At 46.0% G+C, this 23184-nt stretch overlaps 1 protein-coding gene across 4 annotated transcripts in view; it reads left to right on the top strand.

The window, feature by feature from the left end:
- The window catches only part of spag17 (sperm associated antigen 17), a 349272-nt gene that overhangs the window by 26862 nt on the left and 299226 nt on the right, over positions 1-23184 (top strand). For 2 of the 4 annotated variants that reach the window (XM_038801964.1, XM_038801963.1), the window contains exons 2-7: positions 4442-4873; positions 6982-7122; positions 8339-8398; positions 8747-8878; positions 9988-10168; positions 18657-18848. In XM_038801964.1, coding sequence (XP_038657892.1) covers positions 4775-4873; positions 6982-7122; positions 8339-8398; positions 8747-8878; positions 9988-10168; positions 18657-18848 — 805 coding nt within the window. In that variant the 5' untranslated portion in view covers positions 4442-4774. The remainder of the gene's footprint in view (positions 1-4441; positions 4874-6981; positions 7123-8338; positions 8399-8746; positions 8879-9987; positions 10169-18656; positions 18849-23184) is intronic. The other 2 variants (XM_038801962.1, XM_038801961.1) reach the window with 2 other exon arrangements.

Here is a 23184-nt window from a genome sequence, read left to right as displayed (position 1 = left end):
GAGAGTGAACAGCTCTCACAGCTGAGCCAGAAGCAGAACAATAGAGTTATGGGCAAAAAAGCAAACCACAGAAACTAAAGCACAGATGGTTCTAGAAATCAAGGAATATAAAGAGAACTCCCAAGAAAACCTGGGCAGCCTGGCACCTGGGCACCCTGGCAGTGTTCTTGCCAGCCCGACAGTGTCACCTTGGAAGTGGCAGTGCCACTGGAAGTGCCGAGGTGCTCGGGTGCCAGGGGAAAGCCAGGGTGCCACCATGCCCTGTTCCTGACCACACAACGGCGTCGAATGGCATGGGACACCCACCGGTTTGGCGTTCTGCGTGGTCCATATTTGCATCGACCAGTACTAAATGGCGCCCGGCTGGGGTCTCCCTGGGAAGGCCGATAGATTCCGGCAGCCAGTTAGATCTGGCAGCAGCACATTTAAATCGGTTCTTAAACCCACTTAGCTGTGCAAGATTGGTCCCCGCCTGCAATGTGAGCGACCCAGATCACAATGCCTCATGAGATTTGGTTAGACCTTGTGAGGTATAGTGGCTGTTGGGAAGCCGGAGGGAGGCCTATCCCTCTCCGATTCTGGTGAGAAGCGGCCGGTAGATCGTGCATGAAAAGTGCAAACCTGATGACGCTAGTGAGTGAAAAGCCAGATATCTGAAGTAATCAGTTGGTGATATTTTACTACAGCCGGTGAAGTAATTGGTAACTGGATACCTGAGAGATTGTGTGGACATTTGAATGCACGTGGCTATTCAAAACAAAGCAATACTGAAAGGAGGATTAGAAATCCTGGAAATGGATTCTTACTGGAAATAGCTGAGGGAAAGCATTGTTTGAGAGAAGATTCCAAGGCATGTCTTTATGAAAGGGGAGGTTTGAATCACTCATGTGGAACACGGATCCAGCGAGATCAGATGGCTCATAGTGTAATAATCATCAGGGCAGGGTGGGGGAGGGGAATTTGATGAAAAAGCCACAGAAGTTCATTTGGGTGGCAACAGACATTTGGGGCGCAATTCTCCGACCCCCACGCCGGGTGGGAGAATTGCGGGAATGCCGGGCGATTCCCGCCACACTGCCCTGGCACCCGCACGTGATTCTCCCCCCCCCTCCCAAAACGGCGTGCCCCGTTGCACGACAGGCCGCTCAGAGAATCGCTGCTCGCCGTTTGTAGCAGGCGAGCGGCGATTCTCCTGTCTGGATGGGCCAAGCGGCCTGCCCAATCTGACGGGTTCACGCTGGCGCCAACCACACCTGGTCGCTGCCGGCGTGAACAGCGCGCGAACGCTGCGTGTGCGGCCTGTGGGATGGGGGGGGGGGAGGATCGAGCACCAGGGGGGCACTCAGTAGGGGTCTGGCCCACGAACGGTGCCCACCGATCGGCGGGCCGGCTTCTCTAAAGGACGCACTATTTTCCTCCGCCGCCCCACAAGATCAATCCTCCATGTCTTGCGGGGTACCCGCAGGGAGGACGGCAACCTGCGCATGCGCGGGTGACGTCATTTACGCGGCGCCGCTCCTAGCCCCCTGGGGATCGGTGAATGGGGGGCGAGGAGCAGCCTCCGACGCCGGAGTGAAACACTCCGGTTTTCACTCCGGCGTCGGCACTTAGTCTCTCGATGGGAGAATTTCGCCCTGGGTTTCAGAGTGGGGTGTGCCTGACACAGTTAGCCTGTTGCTTTACAGGTACTGTATATTTACTGAGAAGATTGCAGCATAAGATATGTTTCATAACCTGTGTTCTCCTTAAAATCTGAGTACATCTGTGAAGAATAGTGGGAGTGAAGGAGTGTTGTATCATAGTCAAACTTTTTGGGGACGATTCTCTGAGCCCAACGACGGGCTGCCAATTCACCATTAACACTGGAAAGGATATATTGATTAAACAAAAAGGGGGTGATTCTCCAAAATGGAGCCCAAGTGTTCGCGCTGTCGTGAACGCCGTCGCGTAGGAAACGGGCACGGGGGCGACCGATTCTGGCCCCCACAGAGGTGGGGAGAATTGGCGCCATTTGCGCCGGCGCTTTTGCTGCGGAGCCGGCCATGGGCCGCTGGAATCGGCGGGGCCGCCGATTCTCCGGCCTAGATGGGCCGAGCGGCCGCACGGATACGACAGAGTCCCGCCGGCGCTGTTCACCCCTGGTCGCTGCTGGCAGGAACTCTGCACGAACGGTCTGGGGGCATGCGCAGGTTGGCGTGATGCCCATTTGGCGCTGGGAAGGGAGGCTGGAGCAGCGTGAACCACTCCAGCGCCGTGCTGGCCCTCTGTGGGGGCCAGAATCGGTCACCCCCGTGCCCGTTTCCTACGCGACGGCGTTCACGACAGCGAGAAAACTTGGGCTCCATTTTGGAGAATCACCCTCCTTTTGTTTAATCAATATATCCTTTCCAGTGTTAATGGTGAATTGGCAGCCCATCACTCTGTTCATGCACATTTTCTAAAAAAAAAGTAGTCATTTCGAGGCACAGTGTAATTATGGGACCATCCTATCCAATAGTAGCATCAACTGGGATCGTAACAAATGTTGTTGGAGATGCACTCACCCAGGCAAGTGGAGAGTATTCCATCACACTCCTGACTTGTGCATTGTAGATGGTGGACAGGTTTAGGGAGTCAGGAGGTGAGTTACTTGCCTCGGGATTTCTAGCCTCTAACCTGGTCTTGTAACCACAGTATTTATATGGTTAATCCAGTTAAAATTCTGGTCATTGAACACCCCCTGGATGTTGATGGTGGGGGATTAAAATTATGCTAATGCCATTGAATGCGAAAGGAAGATGTGACATTCTCTCTTGTTGGAAATAGTGATTGCCTGGCGCATCTGTAAGAAAATGTAACCTGCCACTCATCAGTCTAAATCTGAATACTGTGCAGATGTTTTTGCATAAAAGCATTGACTGCTTCAGTATATGAGGTGTCATGAATGATTCTAAACACTAGCAGTCATCATTGAGCACCTCCACCTCTGACCTTATGATGGAAAGAAGACCATTGATAAAGTAGCTGAAGATGGAAGGGGTTAGGATTCTACCCTGAGGAACTCCTGCAGCAATGTCTTAAGGCTGAGATGATTCACCGTCAAGAACTGCAACTATCTTCCTTCGTGCCGGATATGGCTATGATCCCAGGGGCAAGTTTCCGCACCCCCCCCCCTCCCCCCCCGATTCCCATTGACTTCATTATGCCAGCACTCCTTGATGCCACCCAAGTCAAATTTTGCCTTGATGTAAAGGGCAGTAACTGTCACCTCAACTCTGGAGTTCAGCTATTTTGTCCATGTTTGGACCAAGGCTGCAATGAGATCAGGAGTCAAGTGGCCCTGACAGAACCCAAGCTGAGGATTGGTGAACAGGTTATTGCTGCGTAAGTGCCGCCTGATAGTACTGTCAATATCACTTTTCTGATGATCAAGAGCAGACTGATGGAGTGATAATTGGATGTCCTGTTTTTGATGGACATGTTTGGTCAATATTCTGGGTTGTTAGGCAGAGGCCAGTGTTGCAGCAGTACTAGAACAGCTTGGTTAGGGCATGGCTCCATTACATCACCATTCATGGGATGTTGTTGGAGCCCATCGCCTTGCTATAAGTAATAAAATGAGATTTGTATCTTCCTGTCACAAATTTATACAGTAAGAAGTTTTACAACACCAGGGTAAAGTCCAACAGGTTTATTTACAATCACTAGCTTTCAGAGCGCAGCTCCTTCGTCAGATGGGTCATTGCTCCATATCCCTTGATAGGCCATTCAGGAATCAGCATCTTTCACACAAAGAGTAGTAGAAATTTCAAACAATTCTTCTCCCAAAAGATTGTGGGTGCTGGGACAACAAGAACTTTGAAGATCAAGATAATTTGGATTTTTGTTAGGTATCAAGGGATATGGAGCAAAGATGGAAATATGGAGTTGCAGTACAGATCAACCATGATCTAAATAAATGTTTGAGCAGGTCAAGGCATTGAATGACCTACTTCTGTTCTTAATGTTCCTCTAAGTAAGAAACTGATTAAGGATTGACTAAAGAAGGGAGGCACTTCTTGCTCATTGACCCACCGTTGGTCCACTGTAAACCACTCTGGAATGTTTACTCATAGCATTCAAATAGATAGGAACCTAGGAACAGGAGTAGGCCATTTGGCCCGTTGAGTCTGCTCTACCATTTAATTAGGTTATGTCTGATTATCTACCACAAAGTCACTTTACCACTCTAACTTCATATCCCTTGATGCCATTAGTATCCAGAAACCTATTGATTTCTGAATTGAACATCTTCAGCAATTAAAAGTAAATAAGTAAAACATTATATTCTGGTTGTTCAGTCAGGAAAAATCACCTGGTTCGTTCTAAGAACAAGTGATGTATTCTTGATTCTTCAGAACATCACAGCTCCTTGGGTACACTTTAGATAGAGACTAAAAGCATTTATTTTGATGTTTTTCAGTTTATTTTCTGCAGAAATAATTTGAAGAATAGACCATTTACCTGAGCCATTCCACTGCCCTTCCTCTTCATCACTGGGTCTCTCCTAATTATGAGCCACAACATGAACTTGAAAAAAGGTGCTTCTCGGTTTGAAATCTCAGAAAATACTTTTCAGGGGTAAACATCAGAAACTCTGCATGTGCATTAGAAAATGCTTCTAGAATATTTGAAATGACAGTGTTTGCCATTTGTGCGGCTTCAAATCACATAGACTTCTTGTAAAATCATTTTTTAAATTTATGTTGTACGAATTGCTGATGGACAAAGTCAAGATAACGTGAAAGAGTAAAAAATGGCGCCGAAGAAAGCAAAGGAAGCTAAAGTAGTTAAGGAGCCACAGGTTATCCCCAAACTCTGGGAGCCATTACTGTTGGAAACTCCGCTTGAAGAGGTGAGTTTAACATTCAAACTTTAACGTTAGTCACTGATGGAATAAAGCACCATATGATTGCTGGGAGTATCTAAGCATGACTGTTAATAACCATGTTTTTTTAATGACCAAAATTTTTCGATGTACCTGCTTTGAACTCTAGGTTATAGCGAATAGAAATCGGGCAAACAAATACGTAGCCACACTTGGGGGAATGATGATGTATTGGTGATGTCATCGGTGGCCTAGTAATCCAGAGACACTCAAACCTGCGTTTTTCATAGAATTTACAGTGCAGAAGGCGGCCATTTGGCCCATCGAGTCTGCACTGGCTCTTGGAAAGAGCACCCTACCCAAACCCACACCTCCACCCTATCCCCATAACCCAGTAACCCCACCCAACAGTAAGGGCAATTTTGGAAAATTGGCCAATCCACGTTGTGATTGCTTCAAAGAGCTTAGTGGACCAAGACCAGAAAGATCAGAGTGGGATGAAGAATTAAAAGTGACAGGTTACTGAAACTCAGGGTCACTCTTGCAAACTGAACAAAGATGCTCAGAAAATGATCGCCCAATCTCCATTTGGTTTCCCAAATGTAGTGGAGACTGCCCTGTGAGCAGAAGATAGAGTATACTAAATTGGATGAAGGACAAGTAAATAGCTGTATAACCCAGAAGGGTGTTTGGGGCCCTGGATGATGCAAAGGGAGGAAATGGAAAGGGAGGTGTTGCATTTCTTGGACTTGCATTGGAAGCTGCCAGCGGCGATGGGAAACTGGTATGAAAACAGAAAATGCTGGGTAAACTTAGCAGGTCTGGCAGCATCGGTGGAGAGAGAAACAGAATTAATGTTTTGAGTCTTTTGACCACTTTGGAAATGGGAGTCAAAGTTGACTGAAGACTGGGCCAGAATCTCATGGAAAGAATGGTCCACTTGGAAAGCTGGGGAGTATAGGGGAATATGTGTTTGGTGGTGGCATCACACAGCAGGCTGCAGAAATTATGATGGATGATGCATTAAATACTGTGATTTGATTTGATTTGATTTGAGTTATTATTGTCACATGTATACAGTGAAAAGTATTGTTTCTGACATGCTGTACAAACAATGCATATTGTACATAGGGAAGGAAGGAGAGACTGCAGAATATAATGTTACAGCCATAGCTAGGGTGCAGAGAAAAGATCAACTTAATACGAGGTAGGTCCATTCAAAAGTCTGATGGCAGTAGGGAAGAAGCTGTTCTTGAGTCGGTTGGTACCTGACGTCAAACTTTGGTATCTTTTTCCTGACTGAAGGAAGTGGAAGAAAGTATGGGGTGCATGGGGTCCTTAATTATGCTGCCTGCCTTTCTGAGGCAGTGGGAATTATAGATAGAGTCAATGGATGGGAGGCTGGTTTGCGTGATGGATTGAGCTACATTCACCACCTTTTGTAGTTTCCTGTGGTCTTGGGCAGAGCAGGATCAATACCAAGCTGTGATACAACCAGAAAGAATGCTTTCTATGGTGCAACTGTAAACGCTGGTGAGAGTCGTAGCTGACATGCCAAATTTTCTTAGTCGTCTGAGAAAGTAGAGTTGTTGGTGGGCTTTCTTAACTATAGTGTTGGCATGGGGGGACCAGGACAGGTTGTTGGTGATCTGGACACCGAAAAACTTGAAGCTCTCGACCCTTTCTACTTCATTCCCATTGATGTAGAGAGGGGCATGTTCTCTACTACACTTCCTGAAGTCGATGACAATCTCCTTCATTTTGTTGACATTGAAGGAGAGATTGTCGTCGCACCAGTTCACCAGATTCTCTATCTCATTCCTGTACTCTGTCTCGTCATTGTTTGAGATGCGACCCACTACGGTGGTGTCATCAGTAAATTTGAAAATCGAGTTGGAGGGGAATTTGGCCACACAGTCATAGGTGTATAAGGAGTATAGTAGGGGGCTGAAACTGATGAGGTGGAAAATGAAGATGAGAGATCCCTGGTGAATGGGAAATATAGTCCTCATGGAGTGAAATGCTCTGTCAGCTTAAAATAGGATAGATGGAAGAGGATAAGAAAATTAAATGTGGGGGGTAAATAATGACAACATTTAAACTTTATTTTGACACTGTTTTATGTGGTGTTGCAGGACCAATGGAGGCCAGGTATCTATTTTACAGTTGGTGAGAAGATAGAGAATGAGCTGTTCTTGGCTGCTCTGGCTGCAGCTATCAATGTACCACTGCGCAAGCTCTTCAGTGTAATTTCTTGGGAAGGAACAATGAAGCAGGTATGTGCAAGCGTAAAAAAGTAAAAGTAAATAATAAAAGAAAAAAGCTCAGGAGCTCAGAAACATCAGCAGTGCTGCACTTTCAGTTATAGGACTGCAGAACCGAATCCAAGTAACATTTGAACTTATCTGCTTTCAGGGTTCTGTTTAATAAGTTCTGACAACAGATGAATTGTCTTGGTGGTATAGTACTGCTCATTGGAGAGGAGAAGCATCAGGAACAAACTCAAAGAGTATTAATCCTACTCTGTAAAAAGGATGCTTCCTGCCAGATAAGCAAGAGTATAAATCAGTGAGGTTGTGGGTTTTAGTGGTGTAAAAAAAATCTGCCCTTTTAATTATGATTTGTATCCTGATCCAGTCTGGGCTGACAGTAAGAACACATTTTAAAAGAAGTTGTACCTGTCTCACCACAGTTCCCAGTGAGCATCAAAATCTTCACAATTTAGAGCCATTTGACAAGAAAACACAGAAGACATTGGGTGTGATTAGTGAAAGAAACTAATAGTGGGGTTGATGTTTTAGATCTTGCACAGTAAAGGGACTTTACTCATATGGGTTGTGCTATAAAACAAGATTTTGTGCCTTATAGACAGTAAATCAAGAAAAAAAAATACCATGTGAAGATTATAAGGAAAGTCCCCATAGTCCCAGGTGACCATAGGCTGCTTTCCCTTTTAGGGGTAGAACTGACTGGTGGTGATTTAACCTGAGGATCACCTCATCTCAGGGCAAGGTTGAGATGCGAGGACTTCATGAATAACCTCTTCTGATATAGGAATTGAACCCGCGCTGTTTGCCTTGCTGTGCATCACGAACCATCTGTCCAGCCAACTGAGCTAAAATGGCCCCTATAGTAAATAGTTTAGTCGTTGCCTGACTATAGAAACCTGGGGAAGGATTTTTTGGGATGTTGAGATCCCCCCCGCCCAAAGATTTGGTGAGGAATGCATCTGTGTGAGTGATGGTCATTTACAGGATTACAGGCAGTCTTTTGGTTCTAAGTACAAGGATCCCAGGATAAATGTGCGACTGGACATCTCGCAATGGGGCAAAAGGGGAGGGCCCTGGAAAGGGGAGGGGGTATGGGGGCCAAGGTAGCTGTATTCCAAAGGCTGGAGGCGAGGGGCTATTGGGATGGGGGGGCATGCAATTCTGTCCCTGGTATTAGCTTAAAAAAGAAGAAAAAACTTAAATTACTATTATATGTTTTCAGGTTGTTGAGCTTGGAAACCCAAAGGGAAAGAGGCCAAGTGATCTCCCTATGTTTTATGAGGTAATCATTCTACTTTTTCAATTTTAAATATTTTAAAACAAATTGAGTAGGGAGTAGTCTCTAAGGAGGACTGTAGCTGCTGTCCTGAGTACAATGAGTAATGATTCTATAATCCTATGTTTCTAAAATTATGTTTTCCAAATGCAAACTAGTGCTTCCTAAGCATCAGGTGACATCAATGGTGCCTTATAGCTGTTTTGTGTAAAACCTTCTCCACCAGTTTTACTCTGCAGATACTGGTAAATGCCTACTCTTATTCGTAAACTGTAAAGTAGCTGTAGCAGTTGTAAGTTATCATTTTTGCTCATGACAATCTCAGCTCTCTGTCTATCTTTTTGGACATTCTAGGTCACAGAAGTAGCATGGGAAACGCTGGCTAAAGGGGAAGAACTTTCATTGCTGCAGCTCACTGAAATAGTCAAGTTTCAGATACTGTGCCTCAAACAGAAAGACCTTCAAAAAAAAGGAAATGAAAACAAAGTAAGTTTAGTTAAGTGGCAGGCTTAGAAGCATTTAGAACAAGGACATTTAATAATTTGTTTTGATTATAAAAGCTTTTAATAGGAAATAGGATAAGTCTATATCCTCTAGTTTGGAAGTTGTGATAAGGGTTCATCAAATTGAAATTGTCAGCGAGAGAATAGGGAGAGAATAGTCATTCAAAACTCCACAACATTTGGGGAAATCCCAATTTACACGTTATCTATGCATTTCTGATTGATCTGCTCCCTGTGCATCAGTAAAAATTCTGCCCATAGTGCAGACGTTCACTGGCAGCTTTGCAGTGCACTAAACATTTGCTGATGTATGCTCATCAGTCTTCTTTGGTAGCTGTAGTGATTGTAGATCTGTGTAGATGCAATACAACTGAGCAAGCACTAGAGGGAGCACGGGAGAGCTATAAATACAAAGAGACATGAAGTAAGGACACTTCACAGAAGGGGGAACTGGTAGCAAGACACAGGGAGCAAGACACAGGCAGGCAGCATTTGAGGTAGCTATAAGTTAAGCTCTGAAGACAGAACAATCTCACAAGAAAGCATCTACTCCAACTTTGAGACTACAAGCTTTATTAAGACACAAGGAACAACACAGTAGCCTGGGCACTTAAAGTTCACACTGGATCCTTTGCATCAGAGCTAATGGGCTGTAATATTAAGCTTCCAGCCTCGGATTTGAGGGGTACCCCAAAGATGCACTGGTGAACCACTCTCGGAACTTCACATTTGGAATGCAAGTGCCCAGAAGAGCAAACATGTCCCTGTACTGTAAACCATCAAAAATGTGCTTTAAATCACTAAACGGAGATGTTTCCAACAGGTTTACATCAATAATTACTCAGACCACCTCCCCCTCACCCCAGGGGGTGCCCCCAAAAGCCTTAATCATCCTCCCCTTTCCAGGGGACTCCCCTTGTACATCGACTAATTGCCCCAGAGAGTATTCCCACCAGATGTGCAAGACTTCCCACCCAACCCCTTCTTGTCATTCCAAGGGAAACATCACGTGACTCCTTACAGATTTCAGATATTCGCAATAAAGTGCTGACTAGAATAGTTAAAAGTTCTATGTTGTGTTACTTGCTGAAGGTCACAGTGGGGGAAGAAGAAGCAACAATACTAGCGAATGCCAACAAGAAAAAAACAGACAAAAAATCTGCAGGCAAAGGAAAAGGCAAACCAGAAAGGAAATCTCCAGAACCACCAATTAGCAGAAGAAATACCAAGCTATTAAAGCGAGGCGAAGTGGAGTTTGTAGACAGAATCATAAGTAAGTCTACATTCATAATTTTCTGAAGAGTGGAAACCCATCAAAGGCAGAAAATAAAAATATTTCTGAAGTGCTCCATTCTTCAAGTTCAGAGCGTGGGTTTTTGTGGCTGCCTCCATCCTCTCTTGATCCTTGTGTTGCTTTGAGCTACATCACCTGTCATTTTTATTAGAAATACTGGATGTTAGGGCAGCATGGTGGCACAGTGGTTAGCATTGCTGCCTACGGCGCTGAGGACCCGGGTTCGAATCCCGGCCCTGGGTCACTGTCTGTGTGGAGTTTGCACATTCTCCCCGTGTCTGCGTGGGTTTCACCCCCACAACCCAAAGATGTGCAGGATAGGTAGATTGGCCACTCTAAATTGCCCCTTAATTGGAAAAAATAATTGGGTACTCTAAATTTATTTAAAAAAAGAAATACTGGATGATGAATGAAGTTAGAAAAGTATCCTCAGTGCACACAACTGATTTAAGTATGATTTGCAGTTGAACAACTGAAATTAACTATTTCTAAAACAAAAGGTAACAGATAAACCAAGGAGGCTGTTTATAATGTATGATAATGAATGTTCTTGAAAACATAGAGTATTTGACAATTGAATTATGTATTTTTCAGCCCAACTGGTCGATGCTAGTGTTTATGCCTCACAAACATTTGCCCATTCTCCCCAACATTTTTTCTCTATTTCCTCCTCCCGCATGCTTGCATTAAGCCTATTTTGAAATGCCACATTGCTATCTGGTATTACCATTCCATGTGGCAGTGAGATCTACATTTTCACCACTCTATGGGCAGGATTTTCCAACCATTCCCACTGACAAGATCTTGCAATCCTTCGCAGTCAGCCTCCCCCGCTGCCAGGGAGCCCGGCAGAAGAGCAGAGGGTGCAAACAATAGCAAACTCCACCACTGGCTGTTGGTGGGCCATCTTCACTGCCGCAAAACACACTGCGGGGGTGGGGGGGGGAATCTCACCCTATATAAAAAAACTCATCCTAAGTTCTATATATTTGTGCCCTCATATTCTGAACTCAGCAAACAGGTCGAAACAGTTTCCCCACGTCCACCCTATTTAATCCTCTCCCAATTTTCCACGCCTCTGACAGTTCTCCACCTCATCTTCTCTTTTCCAGAAACTTTAGTGATTGTTGCATCATCATAATTCTGGTAACTTCCTTTAAATCAGCGGGCGGCACAGTGGCACACTGCTGCCTCACGCCACCAAGGACCCGAGTTCGATCCCAGCCCCAGGTCACTGTCTGTGTGGAGTTTGCACATTCTTCCCGCGTCTGCATGGGTCTCGCCCCCACAACCCAAAGATGTGCAGTGTGGGCGGATTGGCCAGGCTAAATTATCCCTTAATTGGGAAAAAAAATATTGGGTACTCGAAATTTATTTTTTTTTAATTTTCCAGGGGCTGGTTTAGCTCACTGGGCTAAATCGCTGACTTTTAAAGCAGACCAAGCAGGCCAGCAGCACGGTTCAATTCCCATACCAGCCTCCCCGGACAGGTGCTGGAATGTGGCGACTAGGGGCTTTTCACAGTAACTTCATTAAAGCCTACTTGTGACAATAAGCGATTTTCATTCATTTCATTCATAAATCTTTCCTGAACTTTCTCCTCTGCTTCAGTATTCTTTTTGTCGTAGTGTTCACACCACTCCAAACTGGGCTCCCCCATGTCCTATATGAATTCAACATTGCCTCCCTGTTGCCTCACCTGTCCAGATGATCTCATAACTTCCCTAACCTTCTTTACTCGAAGAACATCCTCAGAGTCTCCAATTTTTCCACAGAACAAAAATCTCCAGCATCTGGCCAGCTGACCTGCCAGCAGCGGCACAACGGCAGCTCCCGCGGGGTCCAAGAGATCATCCATCTCGTGTAATATCTGTAAGGTATTCGATAGGGTGAGAGACAGACAACGAGCGGTGTCTTCCACTCCGGGACTCTCCAGTCCCCCATGGCTCTCTCCGCTCCAACCCCCTCCCCCAGCCCAGGGGCGCTGCTCTCCCTTCCCCCCCCCCCCCCCAACCGATGGCAGCTCGTCTTCAAGCATCCCCGAGCACCCCCAGCTGCCCCAGTGCGCTAGGCCTCACTGCCTGGGCCCAAAGATGGCTACTCACCTCCTTGGATCCCCACAGCAGCCATTCCGCCAGCTTCACGGTTTTAAAAAGGTGTATCGATCAGCGCTTGCGTGACCACTTGCTGGGGAGGTGGTTAGATCACGGGAGGCTGTTAAATAGGGGTTTGTTCCTGTTAATGGTATGAAAATTGGCTTTAATTGTTGATTATTGGTTTTTCGCCACGCAGGATTCGGTTCTAGCCTATGGAGACAGGCTGGTTAAATAGCAAACCAATTGGCACTTGCCGCATTTCTCAATTTTGGCCTCTCCCACGTTGTGCTTGAGCCAGAGCGCGACGCGGGTGTTAAATCTCACCCGTGGTCACAGTTTAACTCCCATCCAACAGATGGCACCTTTGCTGCACTGAAGTGTCACTTTCTAGCAATTTATAACTCTTCAATTTCTATGGGCCAGGATTCTCAGACCCCGCGCCGGGTCGGAGAATCCCGGGGGGGGGGGGGGGGGAACACAAGAATCCGTTGACAGTGCCACAACCCCCCCCCCCCCCCCCCCAGCAATTCTCCGGGCCCCGATGGGCCGAATGGCCAATGGGTTTGGCCGAGTCCCGCCGGCGTGGGTTACTCAGGTCCCACAGGGCGGGACCTGGAAGGTGAGTCTGCGGGGCCCGTCCTGGTGAGGGGCCGCAGTCCCCCACGGTGGCCTGGACCGCAAGCGGGGCCTACCGATCGGCAGGCGGGCTGGTTCCGTTGGGGCCTATTTTACTCTGTGCCAGGCCCCTGTAGGGCTCTGCCATATTGCCCGGGGGCTGGCGCGGAGAAGGGACCCCCGCGCATGCGCGAAAATACGCCTTCTGTAGCGTGCATGCGCGGAAATACGCCGGCTGTTCTGCTCATGCGCAAACTCGTGCCGCCGTTCCACACCAACTGGAGTTGCGTGGACCACTCCGGCGCCAAACTAGCCCCCTAGGAAGGGGGGCATTCCCCATTATTGGGGACCGTTGGTGCCAGAGTGGTTGGCTTCGCTTTTTATGCCGGCGTGGGAACAGCCCCATTATTGGAGAATCCCACCCATTAAGTCACAGGAGCTGGAGTTCTGAAAAGGGTCAATTTTCCTATCGTTTGCCTCCAAGGAAATGCCCATTTGTCCAGCTCCAAAGGTCAGGTATATTTCCTGGAGACCATTTAACCATTCTCCCCACTCTTTAGGATTTCTGGGGTGCAGCTTAGCCTGCACCTACCATTGACACAGATCTTTGGGAGATGCACAGATGAGGTGAGAGGAGGCAGAGACGACCTTCCACCTAATTTTCCTGTAGATATATTTTCTAGGATGCAGATTGGAACCAGGGACTTTAGCCTTCCCTGATTTTCAATCCAAGGATCTACAGAGGAAGCTGCCCGTGTTTCCTTTGGAGCTTTCAGTCGTCAGAATCCCAGACACAATTGCGAGAAGCCTCTACTGGAGCTCAAATTTCAATCTATTTGAAAGGTGCATGCCCTGGCCATGGGCAGAGCAGTGCCAGGTCTACTCTCGGACCCTGTTAAGAGAATGAGAAAAGTTAAGTGCACTCCATAAAATCAGCCCCAAAAGAAATCCACTGGAGATGAGTTGGGTAACACGTTTGCCGACGGATCATTGACCAATTTTGAGGCTGGTCAGAAGAGTTTGTGGCTTGGCTGTTGAGCCTTTGTAACTGAGAAAAAATACATGATATAAGAACATAAGAACTAGGAGCAGGAGTAGGCCATCTGGCCCCTCGAGCCTGCTCCGCCATTCAATGAGATCATGGCTGATCTTTTGTGGACTCAGCTCCACTTTCCGGCCCGAACACCATAACCCTAAATCCCTTTATTCTTCAAAAAACGATCTATCTTTACCTTAAAAACATGTAATGAAGGAGCCTCAACTGCTTCACTGGGCAAGGAATTCCATAGATTCACAACCCTTTGGGTGAAGAAGTTCCTCCTAAACTCAGTCCTAAATCTACTTCCCCTTATTTTGAGGCTATGTCACCTAGTTCTGCTTTCACCCGCCAGTGGAAACAACCTGCCCGCATCTATCCTATCTATTCCCTTCATAATTTTAAATGTTTCTATAAGATCCCCCCTCATCCTTCTAAATTCCAATGAGTACAGTCCCAGTCTACTCAACCTCTCCTCATAATCCAACCCCTTCAGCTCTGGGATTAACCTAGTGAATCTCCTCTGCACACCCTCCAGTGCCAGTACATCCTTTCTCAAGTAAGGAGACCAAAACTGAACACAATACTCCAGGTGTGGCCTCACTAACACCTTATACAATTGCAACATAACCTCCCTAGTCTTAAACTCCATCCCTCTAGCAATGAAGGACAAAATTCCATTTGCCTTCTTAATCACCTGTTGCACCTGTAAACCAACCTTCTGTGACTCATGCACTAGCACACCCAAGTCTCTCTGCACAGCGGCATGCTTTAGTATTTTATCGTTTAAATAATAATCCCGTTTGCTGTTATTCCTACCAAAATGGATAACCTCACATTTGTCAACATTGTATTCCATCTGCCAGACCCTTGCCCATTCATTTAACCTATCCAAATCCTTCTGCAGACTTCCAGTATCCTCTGCACTTTTCGCTTTACCACTCATCTTAGTGTCATCTGCAAACTTGGACACATTGCCCTTGGTCCCCAACTCCAAATCATCTATGTAAATTGTGAACAATTGTGGGCCCAACACAGATCCCTGAGGGACACCACTAGCTACTGATTGCCAACCAGAGAAACACCCATTAATCCCCATTCTTTGCTTTCTATTAATTAACCAATCCTCTATCCATGCTACTACTTTACCCTTAATGTCATGCATCTTTATCTTATGCAGCAACCTTTTGTGTGGCACCTTGTCAAACGCTTTCTGGAAATCCAGATATACCACATCCATTGGCTCCCCGTTATCTACTGCACTGGTAATGTCCTCAAAAAATTCCACTAAATTAGTTAGGCATGACCTGCCCTTTATGAACCCATGCTGCGTCTGCCCAATGGGAAAATTTCTATCCAGATGCCTCGCTATTTCTTCCTTGATGATAGATTCCAGCATCTTCCCTACTACCGAAGTTAAGCTCACTGGCCTATAATTTCCTGCTTTCTGCCTACCTCCTTTTTTAAACAGCGGTGTCACGTTTGCTAATTTCCAATCCACCGGGACCACCCCAGAGTCTAGTGAATTTTGGTAAATTATTACTAGTGAATCTGCAATTTCCCTAGCCATCTCCTTTAGCACTCTGGGATGCATTCCATCAGGGCCAGGAGACTTGTCTACCTTTAGCCCCATTAGCTTGCCCATCACTACCTCCTTAGTGATAACAATCCTCTCAAGGTCCTCACCTGTCATAGCCTCATTTCTATCAGTCGTTGGCATGTTATTTGTGTCTTCCACTGTGAAGACCGACCCAAAAAACCTATTCAGTTCCTCAGCCATTTCCTCATTTCCCATTATTAAAACTCCCTTCTCATCCTCTAAAGGGCCAATATTTACCTTAGCCACTCTTTTTTGTTTTATATATTTGTAAAAACTTTTACTGTCTGTTTTTATATTCTGAGCAAGCTTACTCTCATACTCTATCTTACTCTTCTTTATAGCTTTTTTAGTAGCTTTCTGTTCCCCCCTAAAGATTTCCCAGTCCTCTAATCTCCCAGCAATCTTTGCCACTTTATATGCTTTTTCCTTCAATTTGATACTCTCCCTTATTTCCTTAGATATCCATGGTCGATTTTCCCTCTTTCTACCGTCCTTCCTTTTTGTTGGTATAAACTCTTGCTGAGCACTGTGAAAAATCGCTTGGAAGGTTCTCCACTGTTCCTCAACTGTTCCACCATAAAGTCTTTGCTCCCAGTCTATCTTAGCTAGTTCTTCTCTCATCCTCTTGTAATCTCCTTTGTTTAAACACAAAACACTAATATTTGATTTTACTTTCTCACCCTCCATCTGTATTTTAAATTCCACCATATTGTGATTGCTCCTTCCGAGAGGACCCCTAACTATGAGATCATGAATCAATCCTGTCTCATTACACAGGACAAGATCTAGGACCGCTTGTTCCCTCGTAGGTTCCATTACATACTGTTCTAGGAAACTATCGCGGATACATTCTATAAACTCCTCCTCAAGGTTGCCTTGACCGACCTGGTTAAACCAATCGACATGTAGATTAAAATCCCCCATGATAACTGCTGTACCATTTCTACATGCATCAGTTATTTCTTTGTTTATTGCCTGCCCCACCATAACGTTACTATTTGGTGGCCGATAGACTACTCCTATCAGTGACTTTTTCGCCTTACTATTCCTGATTTCCACCCAAATGGATTCAACCTTATCCTCCATAGCACCGATGTCATCCCTTACTATTGCCCGGATGTCATCCTTAAATAACAGAGCAACACCACCTCCCTTACCATCCACTCTGTCCTTCCGAATAGTTTGATACCCTCGGATATTTAACTCCCAGTCGTGACCATCCTTTAACCATGTTTCAGTAATGGCCACTAAATCATAGCCATTTCCGATGATTTGTGCCATCAACTCATTTACTTTATTCCGAATACTACGAGCATTCAGGTAAAGTACACTTATGTTGGTATTTTTACCTCTGTTTTGAATCTTAACATATCTAGTTTTATTCCTTTTGTTATTACTGGGCCTATTCACTGAGCTCCCCTCAGTCACTGTAAATTGTACTGTCGCCCTTTTAGATTTTTGACTATGTCTTCTCTGCCTTGCACTTTTCCCCTTACTTCCTTTTGCTTCTGTCCCTGTTTTACTACTTTCCAACTTCCTGCATCGGTTCCCATCCCCCTGCCACATTAGTTTAAACCCTCCCCAACAGCTCTAGAAACGCCCCCCCCCCCCCACCCCCCCAGGACATTGGTTCCAGTCCTGCCCAGGTGCAGACCGTCCGGTTTGTACTGGTCCCACCTCCCCCAGAACCGGTCCCAATGCCCCAGGAATTTGAATCCCTCCCTCTTGCACCATCTCTCGAGCCACGCATTCATCCTATCTTTCCTGACATTCCTACTCTGACTAGCTCGTGGCACTGGTAGCAATCCTGAGATTACTACCTTTGAGGTCCTACTTTTTAGTTTAACTCCTAACTCCCTGAATTCCGCTTGTAGGACCTCATCCCGTTTTGTACCTATATCGTTGGTGCCTATGTGCACCACGACAGCTGGCTGTTCACCCTCCACCCCCCCCCCCCCCCCCCCCCCCCCCCCCCCCCCCAGAATGACCTGCAGCCGCTCCGAGACATATACACAAAAAAATAGATCTTCAGTAAGTAAACGATACTGGACCCTGTTTTAAATCTCTGCAAGTGGGAGGGTTTTGATTAGATTAAAATTGGAACATGAGAACAGGACTCAGCCATTCTGCTCCTCGAGCCTGTCCCACTATTCAATGAGATCATGGCTGTTCTGTGGCCGAACTCCATGGGCTGGATTCTCCAAACCCCGATGCTGAAATTGCGGCCAGCGCTCTGTTGGATAATCAGTTTGACGCAGAAATCGGAAATGAGAAGGGGAGTACGCCGCGGGGAGTATGCTGCGCCGCCTGCAGCCATTGCCAGAGGCCCGCTCCGACATCCTTCGCCCCTGACCGGCCGAAGTCCTGACAGTGTGGAACTAATGTGCTCCAGCCAGTCGGGATACTCGCATGGCAGCTGCAGACTCAGTCCGCGGACGCTCTGGTTGGGGCACGCTGATCAGAGGCCGGTGGGGCCTTATAGGTGCCTGGGGAACGATCGCGCGGGGTTGAAGGTCGGGCGCGCGGCCGATCGGGGGGGTCTCCTTTGTGGGCCTACCTCCGTGGTCCGAGTCCACCATGGAGCATGGCGCGAACGCTGGAGGCCGCCACCATGCTCATGCACAGCCTCTGACCCGGAAGTGCGGGGGTCCGTATCTGCAGCAAAAGCTGTGAAATTTATTCCGTGTCCCTGCTAGCCCACTGCAGGGCTGGGAATTTGCGTCCCTTTCATCCAGGATTTTCAGGAGTAAAACTATAACGTTTTGACGCCGGCGTGGGGCATAGTCCCAATAATTGAGTATTTAGCCCCATTTACCTACCTTTGGCCCATAACCCTTAATATTTTTGCTCAACAAAAATCTATCCCAGATTTAAAATTAACAATTGTTTTAGCTTCAACTGCTGTTTGTGGGAGAGAGTTCCAACCCTCTACCACCCTTTGAGTGAAGAAGTGCTTCCTAACATCTCTCCTGAATGGTCTTGCCCTAAATTTTAGACTGTGCCCCCAGCTTTAGAATTTGCAATCAGTGGAAATAGTTTATCTTTATCTACCCTGTCTTTCCTGCTAATATCTTGAATTGGATCCACTGTGTCATTGAAATGTTCTTTGTTTAACAACAGATGATGAACCTGACGATGGTCCTCAACGCTACATCATAATTCAAGGTTTCCAAAATCTTCAGTTTCTACTCATGTTGGGAAAACTAGGAATTAATATCTCTGCTGTAATAATGATCAGTTATGAAAAGAATGAGAGTTTCCTGAAAGTGGATGCTGTTGAACCTGAGGTGGACCACTCTGAGTCACTTGAAGGTCAGTTAGCTATTCTTTCACAAGTGAGTTGTAGTTAACATTAATTTGGTCACTAGGAACTCAACAGGTATATAATAGATTATTATGATTAAGTCCAAATGGTAATAAACAGGAGAGGAAATCAAGTTGAGTATTCCGGAATTTCCATTATACTGATCTCAACTTGGATTTTCAGGGCATAATTCCAAACTTTGCAAATTTCAAATAATTTTGATTTTATGCAGCAAGTTGTTATGATCTGGAATGCACTAGCAGTAAAGGTGGTGGAAGCAAGTTTAGTATAGCTTATAAAAGAAGAAACAATAAATACTTGTAGGACAAACATTTGCTGAACCATGGGGTAACAACAGGGGAATAGGACTAATCTTTCTATGAGCCTGAATGGCCTCCTTCCACAGCAGGGTTTCCCAAACGTTTCAAGCCCTAGTAACCTCCCAAGAACATCGGGGAAATCCAAATATTTTCAATACATTGATGCCCCTTTTTTGCTGTGAAATAGGTGCAAATAGAAAAATCAAATGTAAACAAGTTTTTTATAGCCATATCTCCGCATATATTGAGAATTAGGAAGAGACAGCAGTCACAAATACATTTGCCAGCTGCATGACCCCCTCTGTATAAGCCCTATGCAAGCTTTCCTCCCATGGCCTGTTCACATTACCCGCTGGAAATAGTACCCACTTTAGGAGTGGGTAATCTAAAAGGTTATCTTCTTAAAAAAATATTTAAGTCTCACCTCTTGTCATTTCTAACTGGAGGAGTGATGCCAGAAAGCTGATACTCATATCAGACATACACACATTTATCTCCCATACACACATTTATCTCCCATACACATCATCTCTCTGTCCCTCACACACTCACATCTCTCTCACACATACACACACAGATCTCTCTCAGATACACTAACATCTCCCTCTCTCTCACACACACTCACAACTCATTCTCTCACACACACATACATGCCTCCCTCTCCCTCGCATCTCCCTCTCACACACACTAACATCCCCCTTTCTCTCACACACACTCACATCTCACTCTCTCACACACTCAAGTCTCCCTCTCTGTCGCTCTCCCTCACACATACACTAACATCCCCCTCCCTCTCACACACACTCACAACTCGTTCTCTCACACACACATACATGCCTCCCTCTCCCTCGCATCTCCCTCTCACACACACTAACATCCCCCTTTCTCTCACACACACTCACATCTCACTCTCTCACACACTCAAGTCTCCCTCTCTGTCATCACCCTCACACATACACTAACATCTCGCTTTCTCTCTCACATGTACACACACACAAACACATATCTCCCTCTCCCTCACACTCACATCTCCCTCTCACACATACGCAGCTCCTGCTCTCACACATGCTCTCGTCTCCCTCTCTCTCACAGACACATTCATGTCTCCCCTCTCTCACACACTCATCTTCCTCTCTCACACGTGCTCACATCTCCCTCCCTCACACGCACTCACATCTCCCTCTGTCACACATTCACATCTCACTATGTCACACACATTTATGTCTCCCTCTCTCACACACATTCACATCTGTCTGTCACACAGATTCACATCTCCCTCTCACACACCACACTCACATCTCCCTCTCTCACACACGCTCACATCTCCCTCTCTCATACACGCTCACGTTTCCCTCTGTCACACACATTCACATCTCCCTCTCACACTCAAGTCTCCCTCTCTCACATACACACTCATAGCTCTCTCTCACACATCCCCACCTCTCCCTCTCTCACACACATTCACATCTGAACACGTGGAGTTGAACACGTGGCTACAGGGATGGTGCAGGAGGGAGAATTTTTAGTTTCCTGGATAATTGGGGCTCATTCTGGGGTAGGTGGGACCTCTACAAACAGGATGGTCTTCACCTGAACCAGAGGGGTACCAATATCCTGGGGGGGAGATTTGCTAGTGCTCTTCGGGGGGGTTTAAACTAATTCAGCAGGGGGATGGGAACCTAAATTGTAATCCCAGTGTACAGGATGTTGAGAGTAGTGAGGTCAGGGATAGGGTTAAAAGTTCGAAAGAGGGCACCGGCAAGCAAGACGCTGGTTTGAAGTGTGTCTACTTCAACGCCAGGAGCATCCGGAATAAGGTGGGTGAGCTTGCAGCATGGGTTGGTACCTGGGATCTCGATGTTGTGGCAATTTCGGAGACATGGGTAGAGCAGGGACAGGAATGGTTGTTGCAGGTTCCAGGATTTAGATGTTTCTGTAAGAACAGAGAAGATGGTAAAAGAACATAGAACATAGAACATAGAACGATACAACGCAGTACAGGCCCTTCGGCCCACGATGTTGCACCGACATGGGAAGTCAAAAACTAAAGGCCATCTAACCTACACTATGCCATTATCATTCATATGCTTATCCAATAAACTTTTAAATGCCCTCAATGTTGGCGAGTTCACTACTGTTGCAGGTAGGGCATTCCACGGCCTCACCACTCTTTGCGTAAAAAACATACCTCTCACGTCTGTCCTATATCTATTACCCCTCAATTTAAGGCTATGTCCCCTCGTGCTAGCCACCTCCATCCGCGAGAGAAGGCTCTCACTGTCCACCCTATCTAACCCTCTGATCATTTTGTATGCCTCTATTAAGTCACCTCTTAACCTTCTTCTCTCTAACGAAAACAACCTCAAGTCCATCAGCCTTTCCTCATAAGATTTTCCCTTCATACCAGGCAACATCCTGGTAAATTTCCTCTGCACCCGTTCCAAAGCTTCCACGTCCTTCCTATAATGAGGCGACCAGAACTGTACGCAATACTCCAAATGCGGCCGTACCAGTTTTGTACAGCTGCAACATCACCTCATGGTTCCGGAACTCAATCCCTCTACCAATAAAGGCCAACACACCATAGGCCTTCTTCACAACCCTATCAACCTGGGTGGCAACTTTCAGGGATCTATGTACATGGACACCGAGATCCCTCTGCTCATACACACTGCTAAGAATTTTACCATTAGCCAAATATTCCGCATTCCTGTTATTCTTTCCAAAGTGAATCACCTCACACTTCTCTACATTAAACTCCATTTGCCACCTCTCAGCCCAGCTCTGCAGCTTATCTAACCCTCTGATCATTTTGTATGCCTCTATTAAGTCACCTCTTAACCTTCTTCTCTCTAACGAAAACAACCTCAAGTCCATTAGCCAAATATTCCGCATTCCTGTTATTCTTTCCAAAGTGAATCACCTCACACTTCTCTACATTAAACTCCATTTGCCACCTCTCAGCCCAGCTCTGCAGCTTATCTAACCCTCTGATCATTTTGTATGCCTCTATTAAGTCACCTCTTAACCTTCTTCTCTCTAACGAAAACAACCTCAAGTCCATCAGCCTTTCCTCATAAGATTTTCCCTTCATACCAGGCAACATCCTGGTAAATTTCCTCTGCACCCAAATAGCCAAATATTCCGCATTCCTGTTATTCTTTCCAAAGTGAATCACCTCACACTTCTCTACATTAAACTCCATTTGCCACCTCTCAGTCCAGCTCCGCAGCTTATCTATGTCCCTCTGTGACCTGCAACATCCTTCCACACTGTCTACAACTCCACCGACTTTAGTGTCGTCTGCAGATTTACTCACCCAACCTTCTGTGCCCTCCTCTAAGTCATTTATAAAAATGACAAACAGCAACGGCCCCAGAACAGATCCTTGTGGTACGCCACTCGTAACTGAACTCCATTCTGAACATTTGCCATCAACCACCACCCTCTGTCTTCTTTCAACTAGCCAATTTCTGATCCACATCTCTAAATCACCCTCAATCCCCAGCCTCCGTATTTTCTGCAATAGACGACCGTGGGGAACCTTATCAAACGCTTTACTGAAATCCATATAAACCACATCAACTGCTCTACCCTCGTCTACCTGTTCAGTCACCTTCTCAAAGAACTCGATAAGGTTTGTGAGGCATGACTTACCCTTCACAAAACCATGCTGATTAAAGAGGGGGGGGGGTGTGGCATTGTTAATCAAGGAAAGTATTACGGCGGTAAAAAGGACGTTTGAGGACTCGTCTACTGAGGTAGTATGGGCCGAGGTTAGGAACAGGAGAGGAGAGGTCACCCTGTTGGGGGTTGTCTATAGACCTCCGAATAGTTCCAGAGATGTAGAGGAAAGGATTGCAAAGATGATTCTCAACAGGAGCGAGAGTAACAGGGTAGTTGTTATGGGGGACTTTAACTTTCCAAATATTGACTGGAAATACTATAGTTCGAGTGCTATAGATGGGTCAGTTTTTGTGCAGTGTGTGCAGGAGGGTTTTCTGACACAGTATGTAGACAGGCC

The sequence above is a fragment of the Scyliorhinus canicula genome, chromosome 7, assembly GCF_902713615.1.
Source record: "Scyliorhinus canicula chromosome 7, sScyCan1.1, whole genome shotgun sequence".
NCBI lineage: Eukaryota > Metazoa > Chordata > Chondrichthyes > Carcharhiniformes > Scyliorhinidae > Scyliorhinus > Scyliorhinus canicula.
Note: the sequence above shows the minus strand (reverse complement) of the source record. Positions and strands in the feature narration are given on the sequence as shown.